General features: G+C 42.5%; 1 protein-coding gene across 2 annotated transcripts in view; it reads left to right on the plus strand.

Moving 5' to 3' along the window:
* Nucleotides 1-18,976, plus strand: part of NUP188 (nucleoporin 188) — a 47,474-nt gene that overhangs the window by 12,648 nt on the left and 15,850 nt on the right. Inside the window, exons 12-29 of one of the 2 annotated variants that reach the window (XM_008169212.4) lie at nucleotides 916-1,005; nucleotides 2,642-2,707; nucleotides 5,059-5,178; nucleotides 6,012-6,138; nucleotides 6,300-6,455; nucleotides 7,133-7,259; nucleotides 7,720-7,807; nucleotides 7,901-7,977; nucleotides 8,474-8,588; nucleotides 9,153-9,273; nucleotides 9,472-9,538; nucleotides 10,133-10,261; nucleotides 12,038-12,094; nucleotides 14,455-14,588; nucleotides 15,307-15,413; nucleotides 15,989-16,195; nucleotides 16,801-16,970; nucleotides 18,106-18,175. In XM_008169212.4, the coding sequence (XP_008167434.1) occupies nucleotides 916-1,005; nucleotides 2,642-2,707; nucleotides 5,059-5,178; nucleotides 6,012-6,138; nucleotides 6,300-6,455; nucleotides 7,133-7,259; nucleotides 7,720-7,807; nucleotides 7,901-7,977; nucleotides 8,474-8,588; nucleotides 9,153-9,273; nucleotides 9,472-9,538; nucleotides 10,133-10,261; nucleotides 12,038-12,094; nucleotides 14,455-14,588; nucleotides 15,307-15,413; nucleotides 15,989-16,195; nucleotides 16,801-16,970; nucleotides 18,106-18,175 (2,028 nt within the window). The remainder of the gene's footprint in view (nucleotides 1-915; nucleotides 1,006-2,641; nucleotides 2,708-5,058; nucleotides 5,179-6,011; nucleotides 6,139-6,299; nucleotides 6,456-7,132; nucleotides 7,260-7,719; nucleotides 7,808-7,900; nucleotides 7,978-8,473; nucleotides 8,589-9,152; nucleotides 9,274-9,471; nucleotides 9,539-10,132; nucleotides 10,262-12,037; nucleotides 12,095-14,454; nucleotides 14,589-15,306; nucleotides 15,414-15,988; nucleotides 16,196-16,800; nucleotides 16,971-18,105; nucleotides 18,176-18,976) is intronic. The other variant, XM_005293386.5, reaches the window with a different exon arrangement.

Consider the following 18,976-nt stretch of genomic DNA (forward strand, 5'->3'; position numbering starts at 1 on the left):
CAAGTTATTCTGTTAGGGACTAGATTTGGCTGGGGAAGGTCCAGGTCTGGCCAGTGATTGGAAAATCTGCGCGCGCTCTCTCTCTCTCTCTCTCTCTCTCTCTCTCTCTCTCATATATATAAAAAGAGAGAGAGAGAGAGATGTATATCTCAGCCTTTCAAGAGCCTTGTGCATTGATGCATCTTGAGTCCCTCCTGTTCTATGCCTGTGGCACACAATAATTTTGCCTAGTCTCCTAAGGGCTGTGTAATATTTTGGTCTGATTCTGTTTGTTGGGTTAGTTTGGAGGTAGCTGTGTAGTGTTTAGTGGACTGTGAGAGATGGAAGATCAAAGATGATGATCTTGTGGTCCCTTCTGGTTCTGAACTCTATGACTTTATGATAGTAATAAACGTTCACACTTATCTTGTTTATTAAGTTGACTCCATGGATGCACCAACAATTGCAGCTTTTGGCTTCTGCCACCATTTCCCACAAACAATTTCACTAGACAGTGTCGTTTACAAGAACAAACTATTCCAAAGCTCCAGTAGCTGTCAGTCAGCCAGACATTGATGGAAGAAGAGCCCTCTCATTTTTCTGACCATTGAGTGTTTCTTGATATGATTGTTTTGAAGAGGATTCTGGGCTGTGGGAGGAGGGTGGCTTTTAGACACATTGACTCATAAGAATTTAGGTGGTTTTGTGTGGCACTTCACTAACTGCTGTTCCCATTTCTATTGTCTTCCCATAGATACATTGGCTAGCCTGAGGTGGTGATCCCCTCTCTTATATACCTGCAGAAAGGGGCAGTGTCTATGATGTGCTAAGGAAACTGAGGGCTGTTACATATGTTCTGTAATGAACTATACCCTGGTTCTTGAATAGGGTTTATAGTCTCCACTGTCACTCACTGACCTTTCTTTTGCATTACAGTGTACTGCCAGCACAGCTTGCATGTGTATTTATGGGCTGCTTTCCTTTGTTCTTACCTCGCTGGAATTACATACGTTAGGCAATCAGCAGGTAAATGTCAAAGGCTCATTGTGTCCGTTATCTTATTTATTATAACCTACCATAACCTAACATTCAAAACTGGCCACCTGTATGCTGGGTGCAAATTCTGTGTTTGGGATTGTATCCACTGCATGATTTAGGTAGACAGTTCTGAAAGTGGGGCCCACTGTGTTTTACTCCAAATGCATAACACAAACTTTACGGTTCTTCCAACTCTGAAAACTGTCAACATCTCTGCTGGGTACTAATTAAAGATACAGAGTAGTATTTCTTACATTTTGATGGGCCAGTGGTTTCAGAGCAAATGCTGGCGTATTGGTCAGAAAGAAGTGGGGATAAGATGTATCATAATGGCACTGAGCTCCTAGGGTATGGAGGACAGTATACTCTATTACTTCCATAGCAGATTTACCATATCCCATGCCAGTCAGTTCATTGGCAGTGAGTGTGGTTTTCGAGAGAGTTGGTGTATATTCGGGTTAAAATGGGCTTGTGTATTTCCTCCTATTTAGCTTAGGGTGTGCAGTTCCAATTTAGGGAATGACTGTTGCCACACTGTTTGGAGTGGCTCACAACCATGAGTGCCTACCTCAGGGCTGAATGTCAAAGCAGGGCAGAGACACCAAACTGGTGGTATGTTCTGAATTAAATTGCACCAGCTCAGTACCAAATATGAACTCTTGGATCACTATAACAGTCTTACAATGGAATCACAGACAATCTATCTTGCCACCCAGACAAACTGGACCTAGTGATATATGGTCACTTATGTCAAAAATCACAAATCTCCAAGTTACTCCCAGTCCCAAGAGACCAGTCACTCACTCAGGTCAAGTTGCATTCTAGTTCTCACGCCAAAGACAATGCTGGTAGCTAATTCTGTAGTAAACTAACTATATGTTTATTAGTTAAGAAAAGGAAATGCATTATTGAGAGGTTAAAGCAGGTTAAATATATGTTTAGGTGAGCCACAGTCTATAATTCTAAATGGTGATAGAGATGTAATAAGCTGCTAGTTTCCCAAAAGTCTTTTCAGGGTACCCAGATTGTCTTTGGATCTCTGCTTTGCATCAGGTACCATTCCCTGTCATAGTCCAAACAGTCCAGAGATCCCGGCTCTTTCCCTGAATCCATACTTATAGCTTCTTCTTACAGAAAATAAGCTGACAGTGGGCTCTTTCTTTAACTGTGGGAGAGAGACAAGTGCATTTAGAGTCTTTGATCTCTGATCATCACACACAATGACCACTTGCCTTCAAATGCACACAAATTAGTACTTTCCTGCTAAAGTTCTTCATTTGCATTACACAAGGCTTCTGTCTCCTTTAATGGGTTATTTAATTACAGGAGTAATTACAATGTAAATTTAAATGTTTCCTATTACATTATAACGGGATACAGATAAGTGAAAACAATACATGTAACATCCCATAGTTTTCATGAAGTGTAAACACCAATCACTTTAATCTGCACTAATACACAAGTGAATTGACCTGGGAGTTTGGCATGAGATAGCACTTGGTCTGCTAGCGTCACAAATGTTACTGTATTGAACCCTGGATTCCAAGGGAGGTGACAAGACTTGATTTGGAAGGAAACTATCCTAAAGTAATTTTAATTTCTCCCAACGCCCTTTCCTTTGAAGGACATCATTGATGCAGCCTGTGAAGTTCTAGCAGCTTCCAGCATTCCACAGCTCTTCTGGAGGACGGTGAGTATTTTGGGACTTCTTTGGCCTTTCCTGCTTGCTGTCATACCTTGCTGAAATATGCTCTTTTAAGAAAGAAATGGGGTGTTCATATTCCCTGTGATGGGTTGGATCACAGAAACCCCCTTTGGGACTGCCACCTGGTGTGCTGACACTACCCCTGAGCCCGCTTTCTCTGCCAGCTTGGGGGTTCAGTGTCCTGCCTGGTTTGAGCCAGACCCACTAGCCTGCTGTAAACCCAGACCCAAGTCTGAACCACGTCCCCCAAAAGCTGCAGGTTTAGCTGAAAACAGCTCAAGAAGTGTTCCTGTCTCCAACACCCAGATGCTCAGTTCCCAATGGAGTCCAAACCCCAAATAAATCCGTTTTATCCTGTATAAAGCTTATGCAGGATAAACTCCTAAATTGTTCACCCTCTATACCACTGATAGGAGAGAGATGCACAGCTGTTTGCCCCCCCAGGTATTAATACATACTCTGGGTTAATTAATAAGTAAAAAGTGATTTTATTAAATACAAAAAGTAGGATTTAAGTGGTTCCAGGTGATAACACAGAACAAAGTGAATTACCAAGCAAAATAAAATAAAACATGCAAGTCTATTTCTAATACAGTAAGAAAGTGATTACTCACCCTCAGAGATGTTCCAGTAAGCTTCTTATACAGACTAGCCTCCTTCTATCTGTGTCCAGCAATCACTTACACCCCTGTGGTTACTGTCCTTTGTTCCAGGTTCTTTCAGTTATCCTTTGGGGGTGGAGAGGCTATCTCTTGAGCCAGCTGAAGACCAAATGGAGGGATCTCCCAGGGGTTTAAATAGACTTTCTCTTGTGGGTGGACACCCCTCCCTCCCCCTGTGTAGAATCCCAGCTATAAGATGGGTTTCAGGGTAGCAGCCGTGTTAGTCTGTATCCTCAAAAGAACAGGAGTACTTGTGGCACCTTGGAGACTAACAAATTTATTAGAGCATAAGCTATATGCATATATATGCATCCGAAGAAGTGGGTTGTAGCCCACGAAAGCTTATGCTCTAATAAATTTGTTAGTTTCTAAGGTGCCACGAGTACTCCTGTTCTTTTTGAGCTATAAGATGGAGTTTTGGAGTCACATGGGCAAGTCGCATGTCCATGCGTGACTCAGAACTTACAGGTAGCAGCCATTGTTCTCATGCTACCTTGAATGTCCTCAGCTAGACTTCTTGTGTGGATTGGAGCCTTCCAAGATCCATTGTCCGTTGAGTGTGTCTTGATTGGGCACTTAACTTGCAAATTCCTTTCTAAAGAAGCTGCCCAAATGCCTTACTAAGGCTACTTAAAATCAAACAAGTACACAGCCAATATTCATAACTTTGAATACAAAAATGATATATGCATATAAATAGCATGAATATATTCAGTAGATCATAACCTTTGCAGAGATATGTTACATGGCACATGCAGCACAAAACACACTCCAGTTATGTCATATTTACATTCCCAAGCATACCTCCACAAAGCATCATGGGGTGCAACGTCACATTCCCTGGTTGTAGTTTCTAGCAGGGCTTGCAGAGCTAGTTTCCATTTGCGTCTCTTATATGGTTTGCCCTTAGCCCCTCCCCCCCATCCTGTTAAGGTACGGTCTGTGGTTGCATTGTTGATACTGAAACAAGTAGTAATTTACATGGTAACTTAAACCACGGCTGGGATTGTTTAAATGCTAGAACAACACTGTGTGCTGATATTGCTCTTGTCACATAAATGGCTGAGATGTAGTGGTGTCAGATTAAAAGTCACCTTCCCTTGCATAAAACCTCTAATTATGCTTCGTTACAGATTTGCTCATCCTTTTCCATTTTACCTTCCTACATTATACCAGGCACACTCTCTAACCCAGGGGCATTAACACTAGTTGTCCATCACAGCAAAACTAAGGGCTGGAGTGATGCTTTTGTTCATGAATAATAGTAGGTGTATGTTCCGTAGAGATGAAATTAGTGGTCTTTTTGAATGGAGCCATTTGCTTAACATTTCACAACACGAAGCAGGAAATAGCGGAACCCAGGCATCTCTCATCACCACCTGGCTCTGATCAGATTTACTGGTAATGACATTTGCTTTGTTAATTTGAGAAGTTTAACTTTCCACTAAGGGTCAATGAATGATGCAAATAGTTGAGTGTTGTTTTTTCTCTAAACCTCTGGATGCTAGGATTTGTAGATGCGACATGAATGTTCCAGTAGCAGGAGCCCTAAGCACATTCTTCACTAAAGTTGCTTTGCTGCATTGACCCTCCCTCCCCCCCACCCCCAGCAGAAGAATCATGTTGATCATTTTTTGTTTAGTAACAGTTTTTCTTTTGTGTCTCCACGGCCAGGAGCCAACCGCAGGTCTGGGTATTATCTTGGACAGTGTGTGTGGGATGTTCCCACATCTTCTCTCTCCTCTTCTGCAACTGCTCAAAGCCCTTGTATCAGATAAATCTACTGCAAAAAAGGTATGGAACCTGGCCAGAAATCTGGAAGACAGTTTATATCTGGACAGAAAAGGAACATTGTGTCAGACCCTCTCCCCTTGCTTTGTACACACATCCCATCCTTGATGCCTTGGGTAACAACCATCAACCTTTTGGCCAAAGAGGTCTGGATAAGACTTCCTTCCGAGCCTGCCAGAAGGGTTGCTATTGCACAATATAGGACACACTCTCTCTCTAGTACTGAACTTGCTGCCTTCATAGCACGGACAATCCTAAGGATCAAGATAATAGAAACTGAACCCAGGTCTCCCATGTGGCACTGTAGAGTAATGTTGCTTGGGCCTCAAATGTATTTTATGCTTTGGAACTCTTCCTGCTCTAATGATTGATATGATGTTCAGGGAGGCTAACGCAAAAAACAAAGTTCTGAGTATAACTCAGTTGCTGTTTTATGATGTGCAATCAGTAGACAAGAGTTCCAAGTAATTTAAACATCAAATGATAAACGGGGGAAGCACAGATTTCATTGCAACTTTATGGGAGCCACTATGTCAGAACCCAGAGCTGAAGCACTACTCATAGCTTGTGACAATTGCCTTGTGTCAGGATGCTAACTTTTAGTGCTTTACTCATAATTAGTTCCTGTCTTCCTGATTAACTAGTTCAGAGAGGCATTATTTGGGCAATTCCATGGGGACAGGATGGTGGTATTTCTGCTTCAGTAGGAGTTGGCATGTTGGAAGCAGACTATGCATTTCAAGTAACCTTACCTATCTCTAGAAATGGCCTGGCTTAATAGTTCCTTAGAAAGCTCTAGTTCTCTGGCTGTATTCTGTAGCTCTCTCATTTTGCAGGTGTACAGTTTCCTGGATAAAATGTCCTTCTACATTGAGTTGTACAAACACAAGCCGCCTGATGTGATCTCGCATGAAGATGGCACCCTTTGGAGAAGGCAGGTGCCAAAGCTTCTCTATCCCCTGGGTAAGGAATTCTGGTGGGGTCCTTCACCCTTGGAACACTTTCAGATCTAGTTTTTTATGAACCAAATTGCTTACAGGTTTTAATTGTGAAGACTGGATTCTGATCACATTCTGAAGCTTCTGACTTTGTTTTTGTTTCACCTTTTCCTCCCCCTCCCTTAGGGCTGGGCCAGACAAACCTACGAATACCTCAGGGAACAGTGGGCCAGGTGATGCTGGATGACCGGGCATATTTAGTACGGTGGGAATATTCCTACAGCAGCTGGACATTGTTCACCTGTGAAATTGAGATGCTGCTCCATGTTGTATCGACAGCAGGTGAGGCAAGAGGGGAATTGGGGTGGATGTTGTCGGGGAGAGAGGAGTGTGACGTATTAGTAACATTAACATAAGATGAAAAAAATCAAGAGTAATTTCAGTGGGATTGGGACAGGTCCTAGGCACATTTTCCACTTCCATTGGAACAGCCTGTCGCTGTTCCAGAAGGGCATTGTGGCTGAGTCTAGCACCACATTGGGGATTGTGACAAGGGGAAGGAAGCAAATACTAGAGAAGAGGAGTGAGGAGGAAGAAAGGAGAGAAAGAAAGTAGGAGAGAGAGGAGAGAGTCAAATACAGCAGGAGGTGGAAAGGTTTCGTTTTTCGTATTATGCTGCCTCCATAAAAGAGATCAGGAGGTGGTAAGCGCTTATAGGGAGCTGGGCAAAATTTAAGATGAGAGAAAATATGAGCAGGAGCCTTTTAAAATATCCCGCCCACCTTCACATTTCTGTCTTTGGTCATTTGAGGGATATGGTCCCAGTTTTATCAATTTCTGTATTGCACCTGGAAAGTAGATGTTCCCTTTATTAGAGATGTGGAGTAATCTGAGAAGTAACTTACTGAAGGTTAGGACCTCTCTTGTAGAGAGCGTAGTAGATCATTCGAGGAGTGGAGAGAGAGAGTGATGCTGCTTATGCATCTCTCCAGATTGTAATACTAGTTTTCTTTATCCAGATGTGATTCAGCACTGCCAGAGGGTGAAGCCAGTCATTGACCTGGTTCACAAGGTCATCAGCACCGATGTGTCAATAGCAGATTGTCTTCTGCCAATCACATCACGGATCTACATGCTGTTACAGAGGTAAGTAGCTGACCAGCGGTGACAGTTAAGTTGCTGAAGTTGCTAGAAATGGGAAAAATGGTCAACAACAAATTTTACCAAAGACTATTTAGGAAGTCTGTCACAGAGCTGGGATTAGAATTCTGGAGTTCCTGCCTTCATGTCCTGTGCTTAGACCACTAGACCACCTTGCCTACACACAACCGTTGTATTGCTTTAACTATAATGAGATAACAGTACAGCTCTCCCTAATGTGAATGCAGTTATATCTGTATAAATGCACCTGGTATAGCTATCCCTGAAGGAAGGAGAATACGCTTTACCAGTATAAGGCACCTATATAACTGTGTCTACACTATGGGTTGTACAGAGTTAACTATTTCAGCAGAGAAATAACAACCTCTCTATACCAGTCAAAAAACTGTATAGACCTGGCCTAAGTTCTAAAGATTTTATATATAATACTGTGGGTTTTTCCTAGGTTAACAAGTGTGATCTCTCCCCCAGTGGATGTTATTGCTTCTTGTGTCAATTGTTTGACTGTATTGGCTGCCCGCATGCCAGCTAAGGTGAGGGGATACCTTCTGATTTTCGTGAAATGGAATAGTCTGCGCGTGTGTGTATATATAGGGGTATATTTATACTGCTCTCTCCTCTTCTAGGTCTGGACTGATCTTCACCACACAGGGTTCTTACCATTTGTTGCCAATCCAGTTTCCAGTATGAGTCACATGATTAGGTAATTCAGTTTTCTCTTGTGCCTTTGCTTCCCTTGATAATATGCCATATGAGGTGTAAGTGTTTCACTAGTGTGAATTCCAGACTTTCTAAAATCCAGACACCTAATGTTCCATTCTTGCATAATAAACTGGCAAAATCCTTATTGTAAATTCAGTTCCACTGAATCACATGTGACTGAGCTCCTTATATTTTCTATAAGGAGAAAATACTACATTTAGACATACCCTCTGATCATAAACGTGCTTAGCTTTGCAGCAGAAGCAAAATTAATCAGACATATAAAATACAAGATACTGCCCTTAAAAAGTAAAATACTTCTTAAATGCAAGGGTGATTTGTCCTGAGCTTGGTGAATCACCTTTTCTCTACTCAGGATCATTCCCCCATGTGTATTAGTTAATGTGATCCCCTTCCCTGCTGCATATGTGCGCACACTTCTCCGTCATGCTTGGTTCCTATTGTACATACAATGCACGCTCTCGCTCCTTCCACAGTGCTGAGGGAATGAATGCTGGGGGCTATGGAAACCTGTTGATGAGCGTGGAACAGCCTCAGGGCGAGTATGGTGTCACCATCTCCTTCCTACACTTGGTCACAACTCTTGTCCGTGTAAGTGTTTCTGCCGTGCTCCTACATTTTCTGGCAGCAATAGGTTACTACTAGCTGGTGAGGGTGAAGATGAGGTAAAGGTGTGTACTGAATGTATGAGGTTCCCTTGGGTGGGGCCGCCTCTGGTTTCCATTTGACAACATACCCACCTTTTGTGCTGGGGCTCCTGCTTTCCCCATGATTTGGTCTTTCCAACAATCATCTTCAAGTTGCAAATTGCACTCGCTCCCTGATCAGGGTGGCAGGAGGGCTCGGTCTCTTCAAAGTCCCATTAACATTGCTCTGGGTAAGCAGGAAAGGAAAGCTCTTTGTCTGCTGCTTTTCCTCTTCGAGAGATCCAAGTGTATTTACCTCCATAACACATCTGATCTTCATTTGCTTTGAGTGCAAGAGAATAGAAATTGCTCATAAACCTCTGTCCCAGTGCTGCATTGCGCAGCACTGCTGGCAGAACTGTTCTGGCCCCTATTTCTGTCTTTGGAGTGTGAGGATTAAATGTCTTCCAACCAAAGATGTCACACCTTTGAACTAGAATCGAAATTGTAATGTTGCTGCTTTTTCTAGGGGCAACTTGGCAGCACCCAGAGCCAAGGGCTGATGCCCTGCATTGTATTTGTGCTGAAGGAAATGTTACCAAACTACCACAAATGGCGCTATAACTCCCATGGAGTGAGAGAACGAATTGGTAAGGATAGCTCTTCAAGGGGAGCAAAGTTGAACTCTGTCTAGAGAGAATGTGTCTTTCTCTGTTGCCCTCCCCCCTTTCATTATAAATGGCTCAGTGAGCACTTGGATTTATACTTTATAATGCAATGGTACCTATTGCTTCTGAACTCAACAACTGCTCTCTCTGAAGACTGAATCCATTCTTCTTGCTTTTCAGGGTGCCTAATCCTGCAGCTCATCCATGCTATTCTGAATCTCTGCCCTGAAATGGATCCTCACAGCAGGTAAGGGGGAAGTGAATTTCATACATCACTGTATATGCAACAGCCCCATTTACAGTGCAGAAGACCTCAGTCACTGTTCTTTTGTTCGTAACTTGGAATGTGAAATACTAAACTGGCAACAGTATAGTGTGCTGCTTTGTAGCCTTGGTCCATCTTGCTTATGTTGAGCCCAGGGAAATGTAGAAAGGGGTGGGAGAGAGGGCAAACCCAGATGGTTATGCAAAGCTGCTGATGAAGGGAAGGAAACCAGTGGACAGACTTAATTTTATACTGCTGCAGATGTGCACATTCCAGACTGCCATCCACTTCTCTGTGGTTGGTTTGCCCACTCTGAGGGTTTGCACCTAACATATTGGAGAATGAGGGAGAGATGAAGTGAGGGGGTGGTATAGAAATTGAAAGAAGTTACTTTGTGTTAACTTTCATGGTGCATGGTGGATCAGTAGGACCCTTCTATCTTGCACATTTCTAATGTGCTCATCCCTGTAGTGTCTGGGTTGATGCTGGCACTGATACATGTTGAGTGTATCAGATCAGGCAGAGGACCTTTCCTTTGATTGCTTGCTTTCCAGTGTGTGTGTCCTTGTCTTGCAGCAATGCTCCAAGCCTGCAGTCCTTGTGCATCTTCAGCCTGGCCAACACGGAAGCAGGACAGGCTGTCATTAACATCATGGGCATCGGTGTGGACACCATTGATATGGTAATGGCCTCACAGTCCTGTAGGTGAGTCACATGTTCCACTCTTGTGGCATGGAAAAAGCAGCAACAAATCATACTTGAAATGTGGTTTAACTGGGTTACATGTTGCTGGGAGTCAATGTAGCTGCCAATCAGGGCAACTGTCTCTGATCAAAATTCTGAAAAAATTACCAAGAACCTGCTGCTTATTCAGTTTTCTGTCGCTGTGCTTATTCTCTTCATATATATTCCCTAATTCCTGCAGTTGCTTTTCATTTCTGATTTTGCTTAGCCACACCGAGTATTGCATTATGGAAATGAGATATGGGTTTGCTTGTAGTAATGCTATTATAAAGAGCTCACTAGATTCAGCATATAAAAGTACCAAATGAAGTAAAAGGCAGGAAAATTATAGCAAAAGTTCCGATTTTATTGCCTCCAAATCATGCCTTGAGTCCAGTACTGGGGGCTGCTTCACAACTTAAACCTCCTCCCCAACCAGTTATCAGGACAGTTACTTTTGGACACTTCAACAATGGTTAAATCCCTTGTGTTGTAACTAAAGGTCCTTCTGTGCTTTGAAAAACTCTCTCTGACCCTTAATAGTGTGCTCAGGGGACCCAGGCAGCCTTTCTGGCTTGGGAGCATTAACTCTTCAGATATTTTAACAAATCTGGTGGGGAAAGAGGGAACCTAGAATACAGTGAAAACAAATAGAAATATTGAATTAGAGATTTTTCACAGACTGATGCCACATGACTGCAGTACAGATAATCTGTAGTAGAAGTTTTCAGACTTCTTAGTCTGGACCTTAAGTATGAGTGTGCGTGCGCGCGCACGGAGTACACCTGCCCTTCCAGTTGTGACCATGTGGACCCCATCCTCTCCCATTCATGATAGCATAAAATCTCTCATGAATGTAGCAGTTGCTTATGTGGAAAAGTAACATTAGGAAAGTACCTAAGCATTTTAGCTGCCTTTCATGTGGGTTGCCCTTTGTGAAGAAAGTTAATCAAGCTGCTTACTTTGGCTCTTCATTTCATCTACCCTCCTATCTGTTCTGCTCCTCCCCCCACCTGCACATACTGCTTTACCACGTAGTCCTCCTCTCCCCTGCACATTCAGGAAGCAAGGAAGAGAGCCAGCACTGTGTGGCTTGCTGTCTCTTCACGGATCACTAGCAACTGCTTCCCAGACGACCAGTGGTATACAGAAGTCAGGGGTTTTCAACTCTTTGATCTGTCATAGAGACACATGACACTGCTATATTTGGTTATTTTACAATAGCTGTTGGATGCTGTCTCATCACCCTGTTTATACAGGTTGGCTGTTGTTCCTTAGCCAAGTTTGGTTTAGTCAAAAATAGTTCCTTAACAATAGTGTCCCAATAGTGTTCTCCCTTTCCTCTCCTTAAAATAACCATCACTTATTTGTATGCAGCATTGTTGTAGTGATGTTGGTCCCAGGATATTAGGGGGACAAGGTGGGTGAAGTAAGCTTTTATTGGACCAACTTCTGCTGGTTAGAGAGACAAGCTTTTGAGCTTACACACAGCTATTTGGACAGTTACCTTACATCTGTATCAAAGGTAGCATGCATCAGCAGTTATGATACTATGTGTGCTCCAGGGCCTTGTTTACCCATCTGTGCCAAGGACGTTTTAATCTTTTTGATACTCTTGCTTTTATATATTAGTCCTTGAATTGTCCTGGCTTTGCCTCTGTACTTCCCCTTTCCATGCTTCCTGTGCCTTGCTTCTATAAAAATGAAGTAGCATGATCTTAGACATTTTAGATTTATTTTACTTGTTTGGTCCAACAGTTATACTCACTCCCTGGAGAATTTCAAGGGAATTGCACGCATTGCAGATTTGTGGAAGTAAGTGTAATATTATGCAAGCCAGAACCACCCCACCCTTCCAAAAAACCCTTATGTTCAGATAACATGCTATGTCTGACTTATGGTGAAGACTAGCTTTATCTCATCTTCTTGTCCCTCTGTATTATAGCCTTTGTAATATGTAAAATCACACATAATTTGGAAACATGCATGGCGGGATGGGATAAGGATAAAGCATCAGTTTCAATTCTGAATTGCCTCTTTGTTTTCATGGAGTTATCTAAACACAGTAATAACTCTATCGTTCAGATTGTAACAGCTGACATTATAAGTCTGATCTTGAACTTGGCTCTCCTCTGTGTAACTTTCTGTAAATTTTCCTTTCTGCCTGAAATTTCTTCTCCATAGTCTCTGTGCATAGTAGAATCTTTTTGCAAAGTTTTGAGGTTAGTTTCTTAGTTATGGGAGTCTGAAGAAATAAAGAAGGGGACTCAAAATTGTTACAACTTGTTTTGTCTTTTCGTAACTGAAAAATGGCTTGGTCGGAAAACTTCACATTTGTTTGCCCCCCCTTTGTCCCAAACTAAGCAGCTCCTAAAGCAGATGTGCAGTTAAGGGGAAATAGTGATCTTCATACTGAGGTTCCATCTAGCCACCACCCAAAACTGTGTGACCCTACTTCCAGTTTCACTCTGAGACACTGAGTGACCCTCTGCCCCAGGTATTTGCCTCGCCTCATCTTCCTATTTCCTTGCCATGACCATTCCCATCTTAACACGCCTGCCTGCCCCTAAAGATGTGTTGTGATGAAAAGGGGTTAGGAGGCCTTAAGGCTCACGCCTTCCACCTCTGCTTTGTTCCAGAACAAAAGGGAAGGGGGAGCCTGGACTTGTTAGGGGGAGGTGAGATCTGTTGGGAGGTTGTGGCATTAATCTCTAAAAAATTGTCCCTAAACTTTAATAAGGGTTAAAAAGGTTAATACAATTCAGAGCCAGTTTTTTCTTTGTCTGATCGGTTTGGACTCTTTATAAGTGAGACTAATGGTAAAAACAGCCCCTTACCGATTTAACAAGCTACTGTGAAACGAAAGGCCATGTGGATCCTCTAACAGCCGCTGATATAGACAGCAGAGTTTAGAACCTTCGTGAGTGCAACATTTGCAAGAGACTTCTCATTTTGCACTAACCAGGATAAGATGTGCTAACAGCCAGTGGAGGTTTCTGCTTTTAAAAAGCCATCATAGGAGAAAATAATTATGCATTCAAAATTAAGAAAATTCAAAGTTAAATTCTCTGCACTAGCTTGAACTCTGCCCCAGATACCTGTCCAACTCCCACTTGTAGCCTAGAAACTCCCTTTTTAACATTTGCCTTCCCATTCTTCAATCTCTTTCCTCCAGTACAGATCACTGACTCCCACTAAAAATGTATACTAGCCTATGAAATGCTAAACAGCTAACACATGGAAGTGAGACCTCTCCCCATTAAAGAATAGACTACAGTATCTTATGTCTTTTTCCTCGTACACATCACCTTCTGATCTACTATCAGACTGTAGGGAGTACTATCAGACCGTAGACCACCCAACACACTGAAAAGAGAGATGCCTCTAAACAGTTACACCTTCTGCAGATTTCAGAGTAGCAGCCGTGTTAGTCTGTATCCGCAAAAAGAACAGGAGTACTTGTGGCACCTTAGAGACTAACAAATTTATTTGAGCATAAGCTTTCGTGGGCTACATCCCACTTCTTTGGATGCATAGAATGGAGAGATCTATGACCCGTGGTACATTGCCAAAAGAAAGTATTTCCCATATGGTGCTCATTGAACAATATATGTACTCTAAAGGGTGGTTTATGTTCCATGCAGAAGCAGGTGAAACTCTCATGGGAGGGTGAGCAAGATATGGGGAAAGAGTTACTGTGGGTGGAGGAATCTTAACTTCAGATGTCTTTGTTTTCTAATGTTTAAGTGAATTATGTCTCAAACTTAACTGTATTTCAACAACTTTTGTTTGTCTGGTAATTAAGTTTTTAGCTTATTTTTTGTTGGTTTTAATCTTCCTCCTTCTACTCCTTGGCAATAATGGACGATACAAGAGTTTAAAAAAAAATTTACAGTTTTTTGGGTTTATTGGGTCTGTCTGAAAACTGCTTTTTGCAGTTCTCGAACTTAAAAACTTATGAGCCAACTTAACTCCAACCTAGGGAAGAAGGAAAATCACAGAACAGTTACGCACCCCAAAGAGAAGGGTTGAGAATATAGAGTTCTCTTACAACCTTTGCTCTTGCTTGATAGGACCACAGAATGCTGAATTTGCTATTTGAATACTGTACAGCTAATGAGCATCATTTGAGTTGATTTTAATGCATTCCTTTTGGTTTCTGTTTGACAACACAGCGATGAGTCACTGGGCCAGGGCCAGCTGCTGATCCAGACAGTAAAGCTGGCGTTCTCGGTCACCAATAACGTCATCCGGTTGAAATCCCCTTCTAGTGTGGTATCCCCACTAGAACAGGCACTTACTCAGCATGGTATGTACCTCTTTGTTGGTCAGCCCAGGCAGTAGTGTCTGTCCCCTGCACACAGATAATGTGTAACTTGCTAACATTGGATTGAGGTATGACTTCTCTGAACAGTGCAGTTCTCATCCAGCGTACCAGTGATGGGAGGGCGCCAAAGGGCATTCTCCTTCTCCAAGGGATTAGCCAATGGACATTTAGTAAATTCCCAATAATGTGGACTAGGCTAACAAGTTTTCCCCTTACATTATAACCTTTATGGAACCCTCTTATACAGTGACCCTGAGTATGTGACACTGGGCCCACTTTTGGGAGGGTAGCAGAATTGTTTTTCTCTTGCTCTTCACCCACTAGGATCTTGGTGGCACTAATGCTTCTGGTTCTTTGCAGCTCTGGGAGCAGTGTGGAAGCTTTGAACTATATTCTCATTGTTGACTCACCAGGACTGCTTTCAAATAGCCACCTACTGTTATTTTCACTTGTTTTGTTTACTGCTTTCCAACATGAGACAGTGCTGAACGGTATGGTAAAGCAGCTGCCAGTAGTACCTACGGCTAGACCCATCCGTTGTCCTCTTGGAAAGCTGAATTCATTCCCTCTCACTCCCTTTCCACTCTAGTATAGAGTAGTATGACTGCCTACTAAATACTTGCTGAATAGTCTGTCTCGAAGAGCCCTCACAGGAGACTATTTCAGCTTCTCGCCTGTGATTTAATTGTGTTCTCACCAGGTGCTCATGGGAACAATCTGATTGCTGTCTTAGCCAAATATATCTACCACAAACACGACCCAGCACTGCCACGCCTTGCCATCCAGCTGCTCAAACGACTCGCTACGGTAAAACTAGTTTCTCACAAGTGCTTTCCCATGCTTTCCCTTTTTGTTGATTCTACCACTTAAACTGTCTCCAGTGACCCTCCAAGATACAACCTGTGAATGTCCTTGCTTTGAGATTTCCAACCTTGTCAAAAAGGAACCTATATTAAGACTTATTCTTTACCTATTAGACTAACACTTTTTGATTGTTAAAATCTGAAAGCTCCTCTGGGTTTTATTTAGGCATTTAAATGGTGCAATTTCAGGGGTATTAATTTTAACATGTCTCAACCCAAATCTATCTAGCTGTCTGTCTGTCTTCTTCAGTTTTGCCCCTTTCCTTGTGAAATAGATGAGGAATGGAGCATAATTCCTAAAGAGGCAACCAAAACTCAGAACAATTTGGCAATTTTCTACATGTTCCATTAAAATCTAAATTATTTCTTGATTTCCCCTCTCCCACGTCCCTGCGCTCCAGGGTGAGAATTTTCTGGAATTTCAGTTTAAAACAAATATTACAAGCCCCATTTATATTTTGAGAGGAAGCATCATAGCGTTTATCTACATTTTTTTAGCGTGTTTCTTCCCTTTTGCAGGTGGCTCCAATGTCTGTTTACGCCTGCCTTGGGAGTGATGCTGCTGCCATTCGTGATGCCTTTTTGACCCGGCTGCAGAGTAAGATTGAGGACATGCGCATTAAAGTCATGATCCTGGAGTTCCTCACTGTTGCTGTAGAGACACAGCCTGGGCTCATTGAGCTGTTCCTGAACCTGGAAGTGAAAGATGGGAGTGATGGGTCAAAGGTAAAACAGCAAGTGTCTACATAAGGATTTACTGGAGTAACAGGATATTCCTATCTTTACATATGGCTTGGAGCTTTCCTGGCTTTGTTCCTTATTTTAGTAAAGCTCTCTAAGGATTTACTTTGTCCTCAGTATGAGTGTCTTTGTCGTACACCTCGAGGTGCCTGACAAGATATTGAACATTGGTTTTAATGCTGTGTAGCCTGATTCTGGGACGAGAACCTTATGACCTTCTGATCAATTGGCAACAAGGTTCCCTTTGACCAAAGAGAAATCTTCCTGTGTTCTCCAACCACTATGCAAGCACCTCCTGTTTCAGTACGCTATTTCATTGCACCTGCAAAATACACAGGGAAGTAAAACTTTTTTCCTGCCCCTTGAAGTAATCTGACTTATGCAAATAATTTATTTATTCCACTTTTCACTGTCTTTTTAGATATTCCTCATAAGTGTTCTATATTAAATGTATGTCTGTATGAAATACACACCTATACCATGTGCTCAAGCTTTACTTCCCTGTGTATTTTGTAGGTGGAATTAAATAGCCTACTGAAACAGGAAGTGATTGGATGTAGATGTCTCTCATTTTCTCCCTCTTGCTTTAGGAATTCAGCTTAGGGGAATGGAGTTGCCTCCAAGTGGTCTTGGAACTGATAGACTCCAAACAGCAGGAAAGATACTGGTGCCCTCCCCTCTTGCACCGGGCTGCCATTGCATTCCTTCATGCTCTGTGGCAGGACCGTCGGGATAGTGCCATGCTAGTCCTGAGGACCAAGTGAGTCATTGCTTTTGTATGCTGTCTTTAGATGTGGCCTATATTCCTTGTTTCTAGATGTATAACTCTGGCTGTTTTCAAAATATATTTTGTTTGAATGGGCTCAGTTTACCAAGCTTTCCAGATCACTCTGTGTGACTGCCCTTTCCTCAGCATTTACTATACCGCCAAACTTTGTCTCATTGGCAAATTTTATCAGCAGTGATTTCATATTTATTTCCAGTTCATGGATGAAAATGTTGAATAGCATTGGGCCTAGTACCATTCACAGGCTGAGTGAGAATGGGCTGTTTTAAACTCTATTTCAGTGAATAGAAATGAACATATCCCACCAGTTCTGACCGGTTGGAGGATGCCTTTTAATTGTAACTTAGATACTTGGTGGTCAGACTCAGAGGCTTCTCAGCTAATAACTGGTTAGATCTCTTCCTCCAGTCTCCTGGTAACCTGCTTTGCATGCAAAATATTGGGGAAAATTTCAGTAGTTAGGGACGTTTATGTTAGGGAAAAATTAAACTTTCTGTTGTGAAGCACATATGCACAATTCTGTTGAAGTAACCCTCCTCTTTCAGTGTGCTCTGCACTGCCAGGTGAGTAGTGTTACTACAGGTATGTTGTGTGAAATATCTCAGACAGTGGAGTTTGCAGTGAAAGGCTGGCCGGATCAGGCTGTTCTTGTCAGGTGTGCTGTTTAGGTCCGTGGCGCTCACCCAGGGGTACGTAGAGGTTTTCCCGGGGATACATCAACTCATCTAGATATTTGCCTACTTTTACGACAGGCTACATAAAAAGTACTAGCACAGTCAATGCGAACTAAAATTTCCTTCAGACAGTGATTTGTTTATACTGCTCTATGTACTATGCACTGAAATGGAAGTATAATATTTATATTCCAATTGATTTATTTTATAATTATATGGTAAAAATGAGAAAATAAGCCATTTTTCAGTAATAGTGTGTTGTGACACTTTTTTGTATTTTTATGTCTGATTTTGTAAGCAAGTAATTTCTAAGCGAGGTGTAACTTGGGGGTACGCAAGACAAATCAGAGCCCTAAAAGGGGTACAGTAGTCTGGAAAGGTTGAGAGCAATAGGAGAAGTATGGTAACTTACAGTATTTCGTGTGTGTTTTTAGGCCAAAGTTTTGGGAAAACTTAACCAACCCCCTCTTTGGGACCCTTTCTCCCCCCTCAGAAACATCAGAGGTGAGTTGTTAATAAGGACTGAAAATAGCTTTGTTTTTCTGAGAAGTGAGTGGTGCGTGCAACTTCCTTCCTTTTGCTTGTTGCCAGCTCAGAGGAAATATGGTTGGGTAAAGCACTAGGAGGAGTTCTGAGAGTGGGTTTTATTTCCAACGCTTGCACGGATTAGCTGTGTAACTTTGGATTAGTCTCCTGAACTCTCACTGCCTCTGTTTCACCATCTGTAAAACAGAGATAACCTCTACCTAACAGGGACGATGAGGGCTTACCTCCTTAATGTTTGTAAAGAACTAGTACACTAGATATGTGTGTGTGTGTGTGTTTATATACATACGTGTACAGGATAGTTTGCTCCTGTTCCCAGACATCTGAACAATCTCTCCTCCTTACTGGGCCTACCTCAGACTGACTTGGGCTCCTGAGGATTTTGCCATTCTTCTGCTTTGAAAACTTCTGTCTTCCCTGTGAAAATCCTAATCCCCCTCCATCCAGCTGTCATACAGATTTGAATATGGTGCTCTTCCCTTGTTGGCAGAGTAGATGAGCACTGTCTACTAAGGCAGCTGCTTTACGTAAGGCCATTTGATCCTTACTCCCGCCCTAACTAGAGAAGATGGCTGTGGCACTCTCATGTGTGGGACAGTTCTCACAGGAAAGTATAGTACCATTCACTCTGCCTCTAGGTGATGAGCAGGCACAAGTCTTGCTTCCATCCCTGTCAGCCCCAGGGAGGCCCAGAGGGTTGCCTTTGTGCTACTCCCTAGGCCCTGTTGGCATAATGCTCAGGAATCCAAGGGTAACAGG

Source organism: Chrysemys picta, chromosome 18 (genome assembly GCF_011386835.1).
Source record: "Chrysemys picta bellii isolate R12L10 chromosome 18, ASM1138683v2, whole genome shotgun sequence".
NCBI classification, from domain to species: Eukaryota; Metazoa; Chordata; order Testudines; family Emydidae; genus Chrysemys; species Chrysemys picta.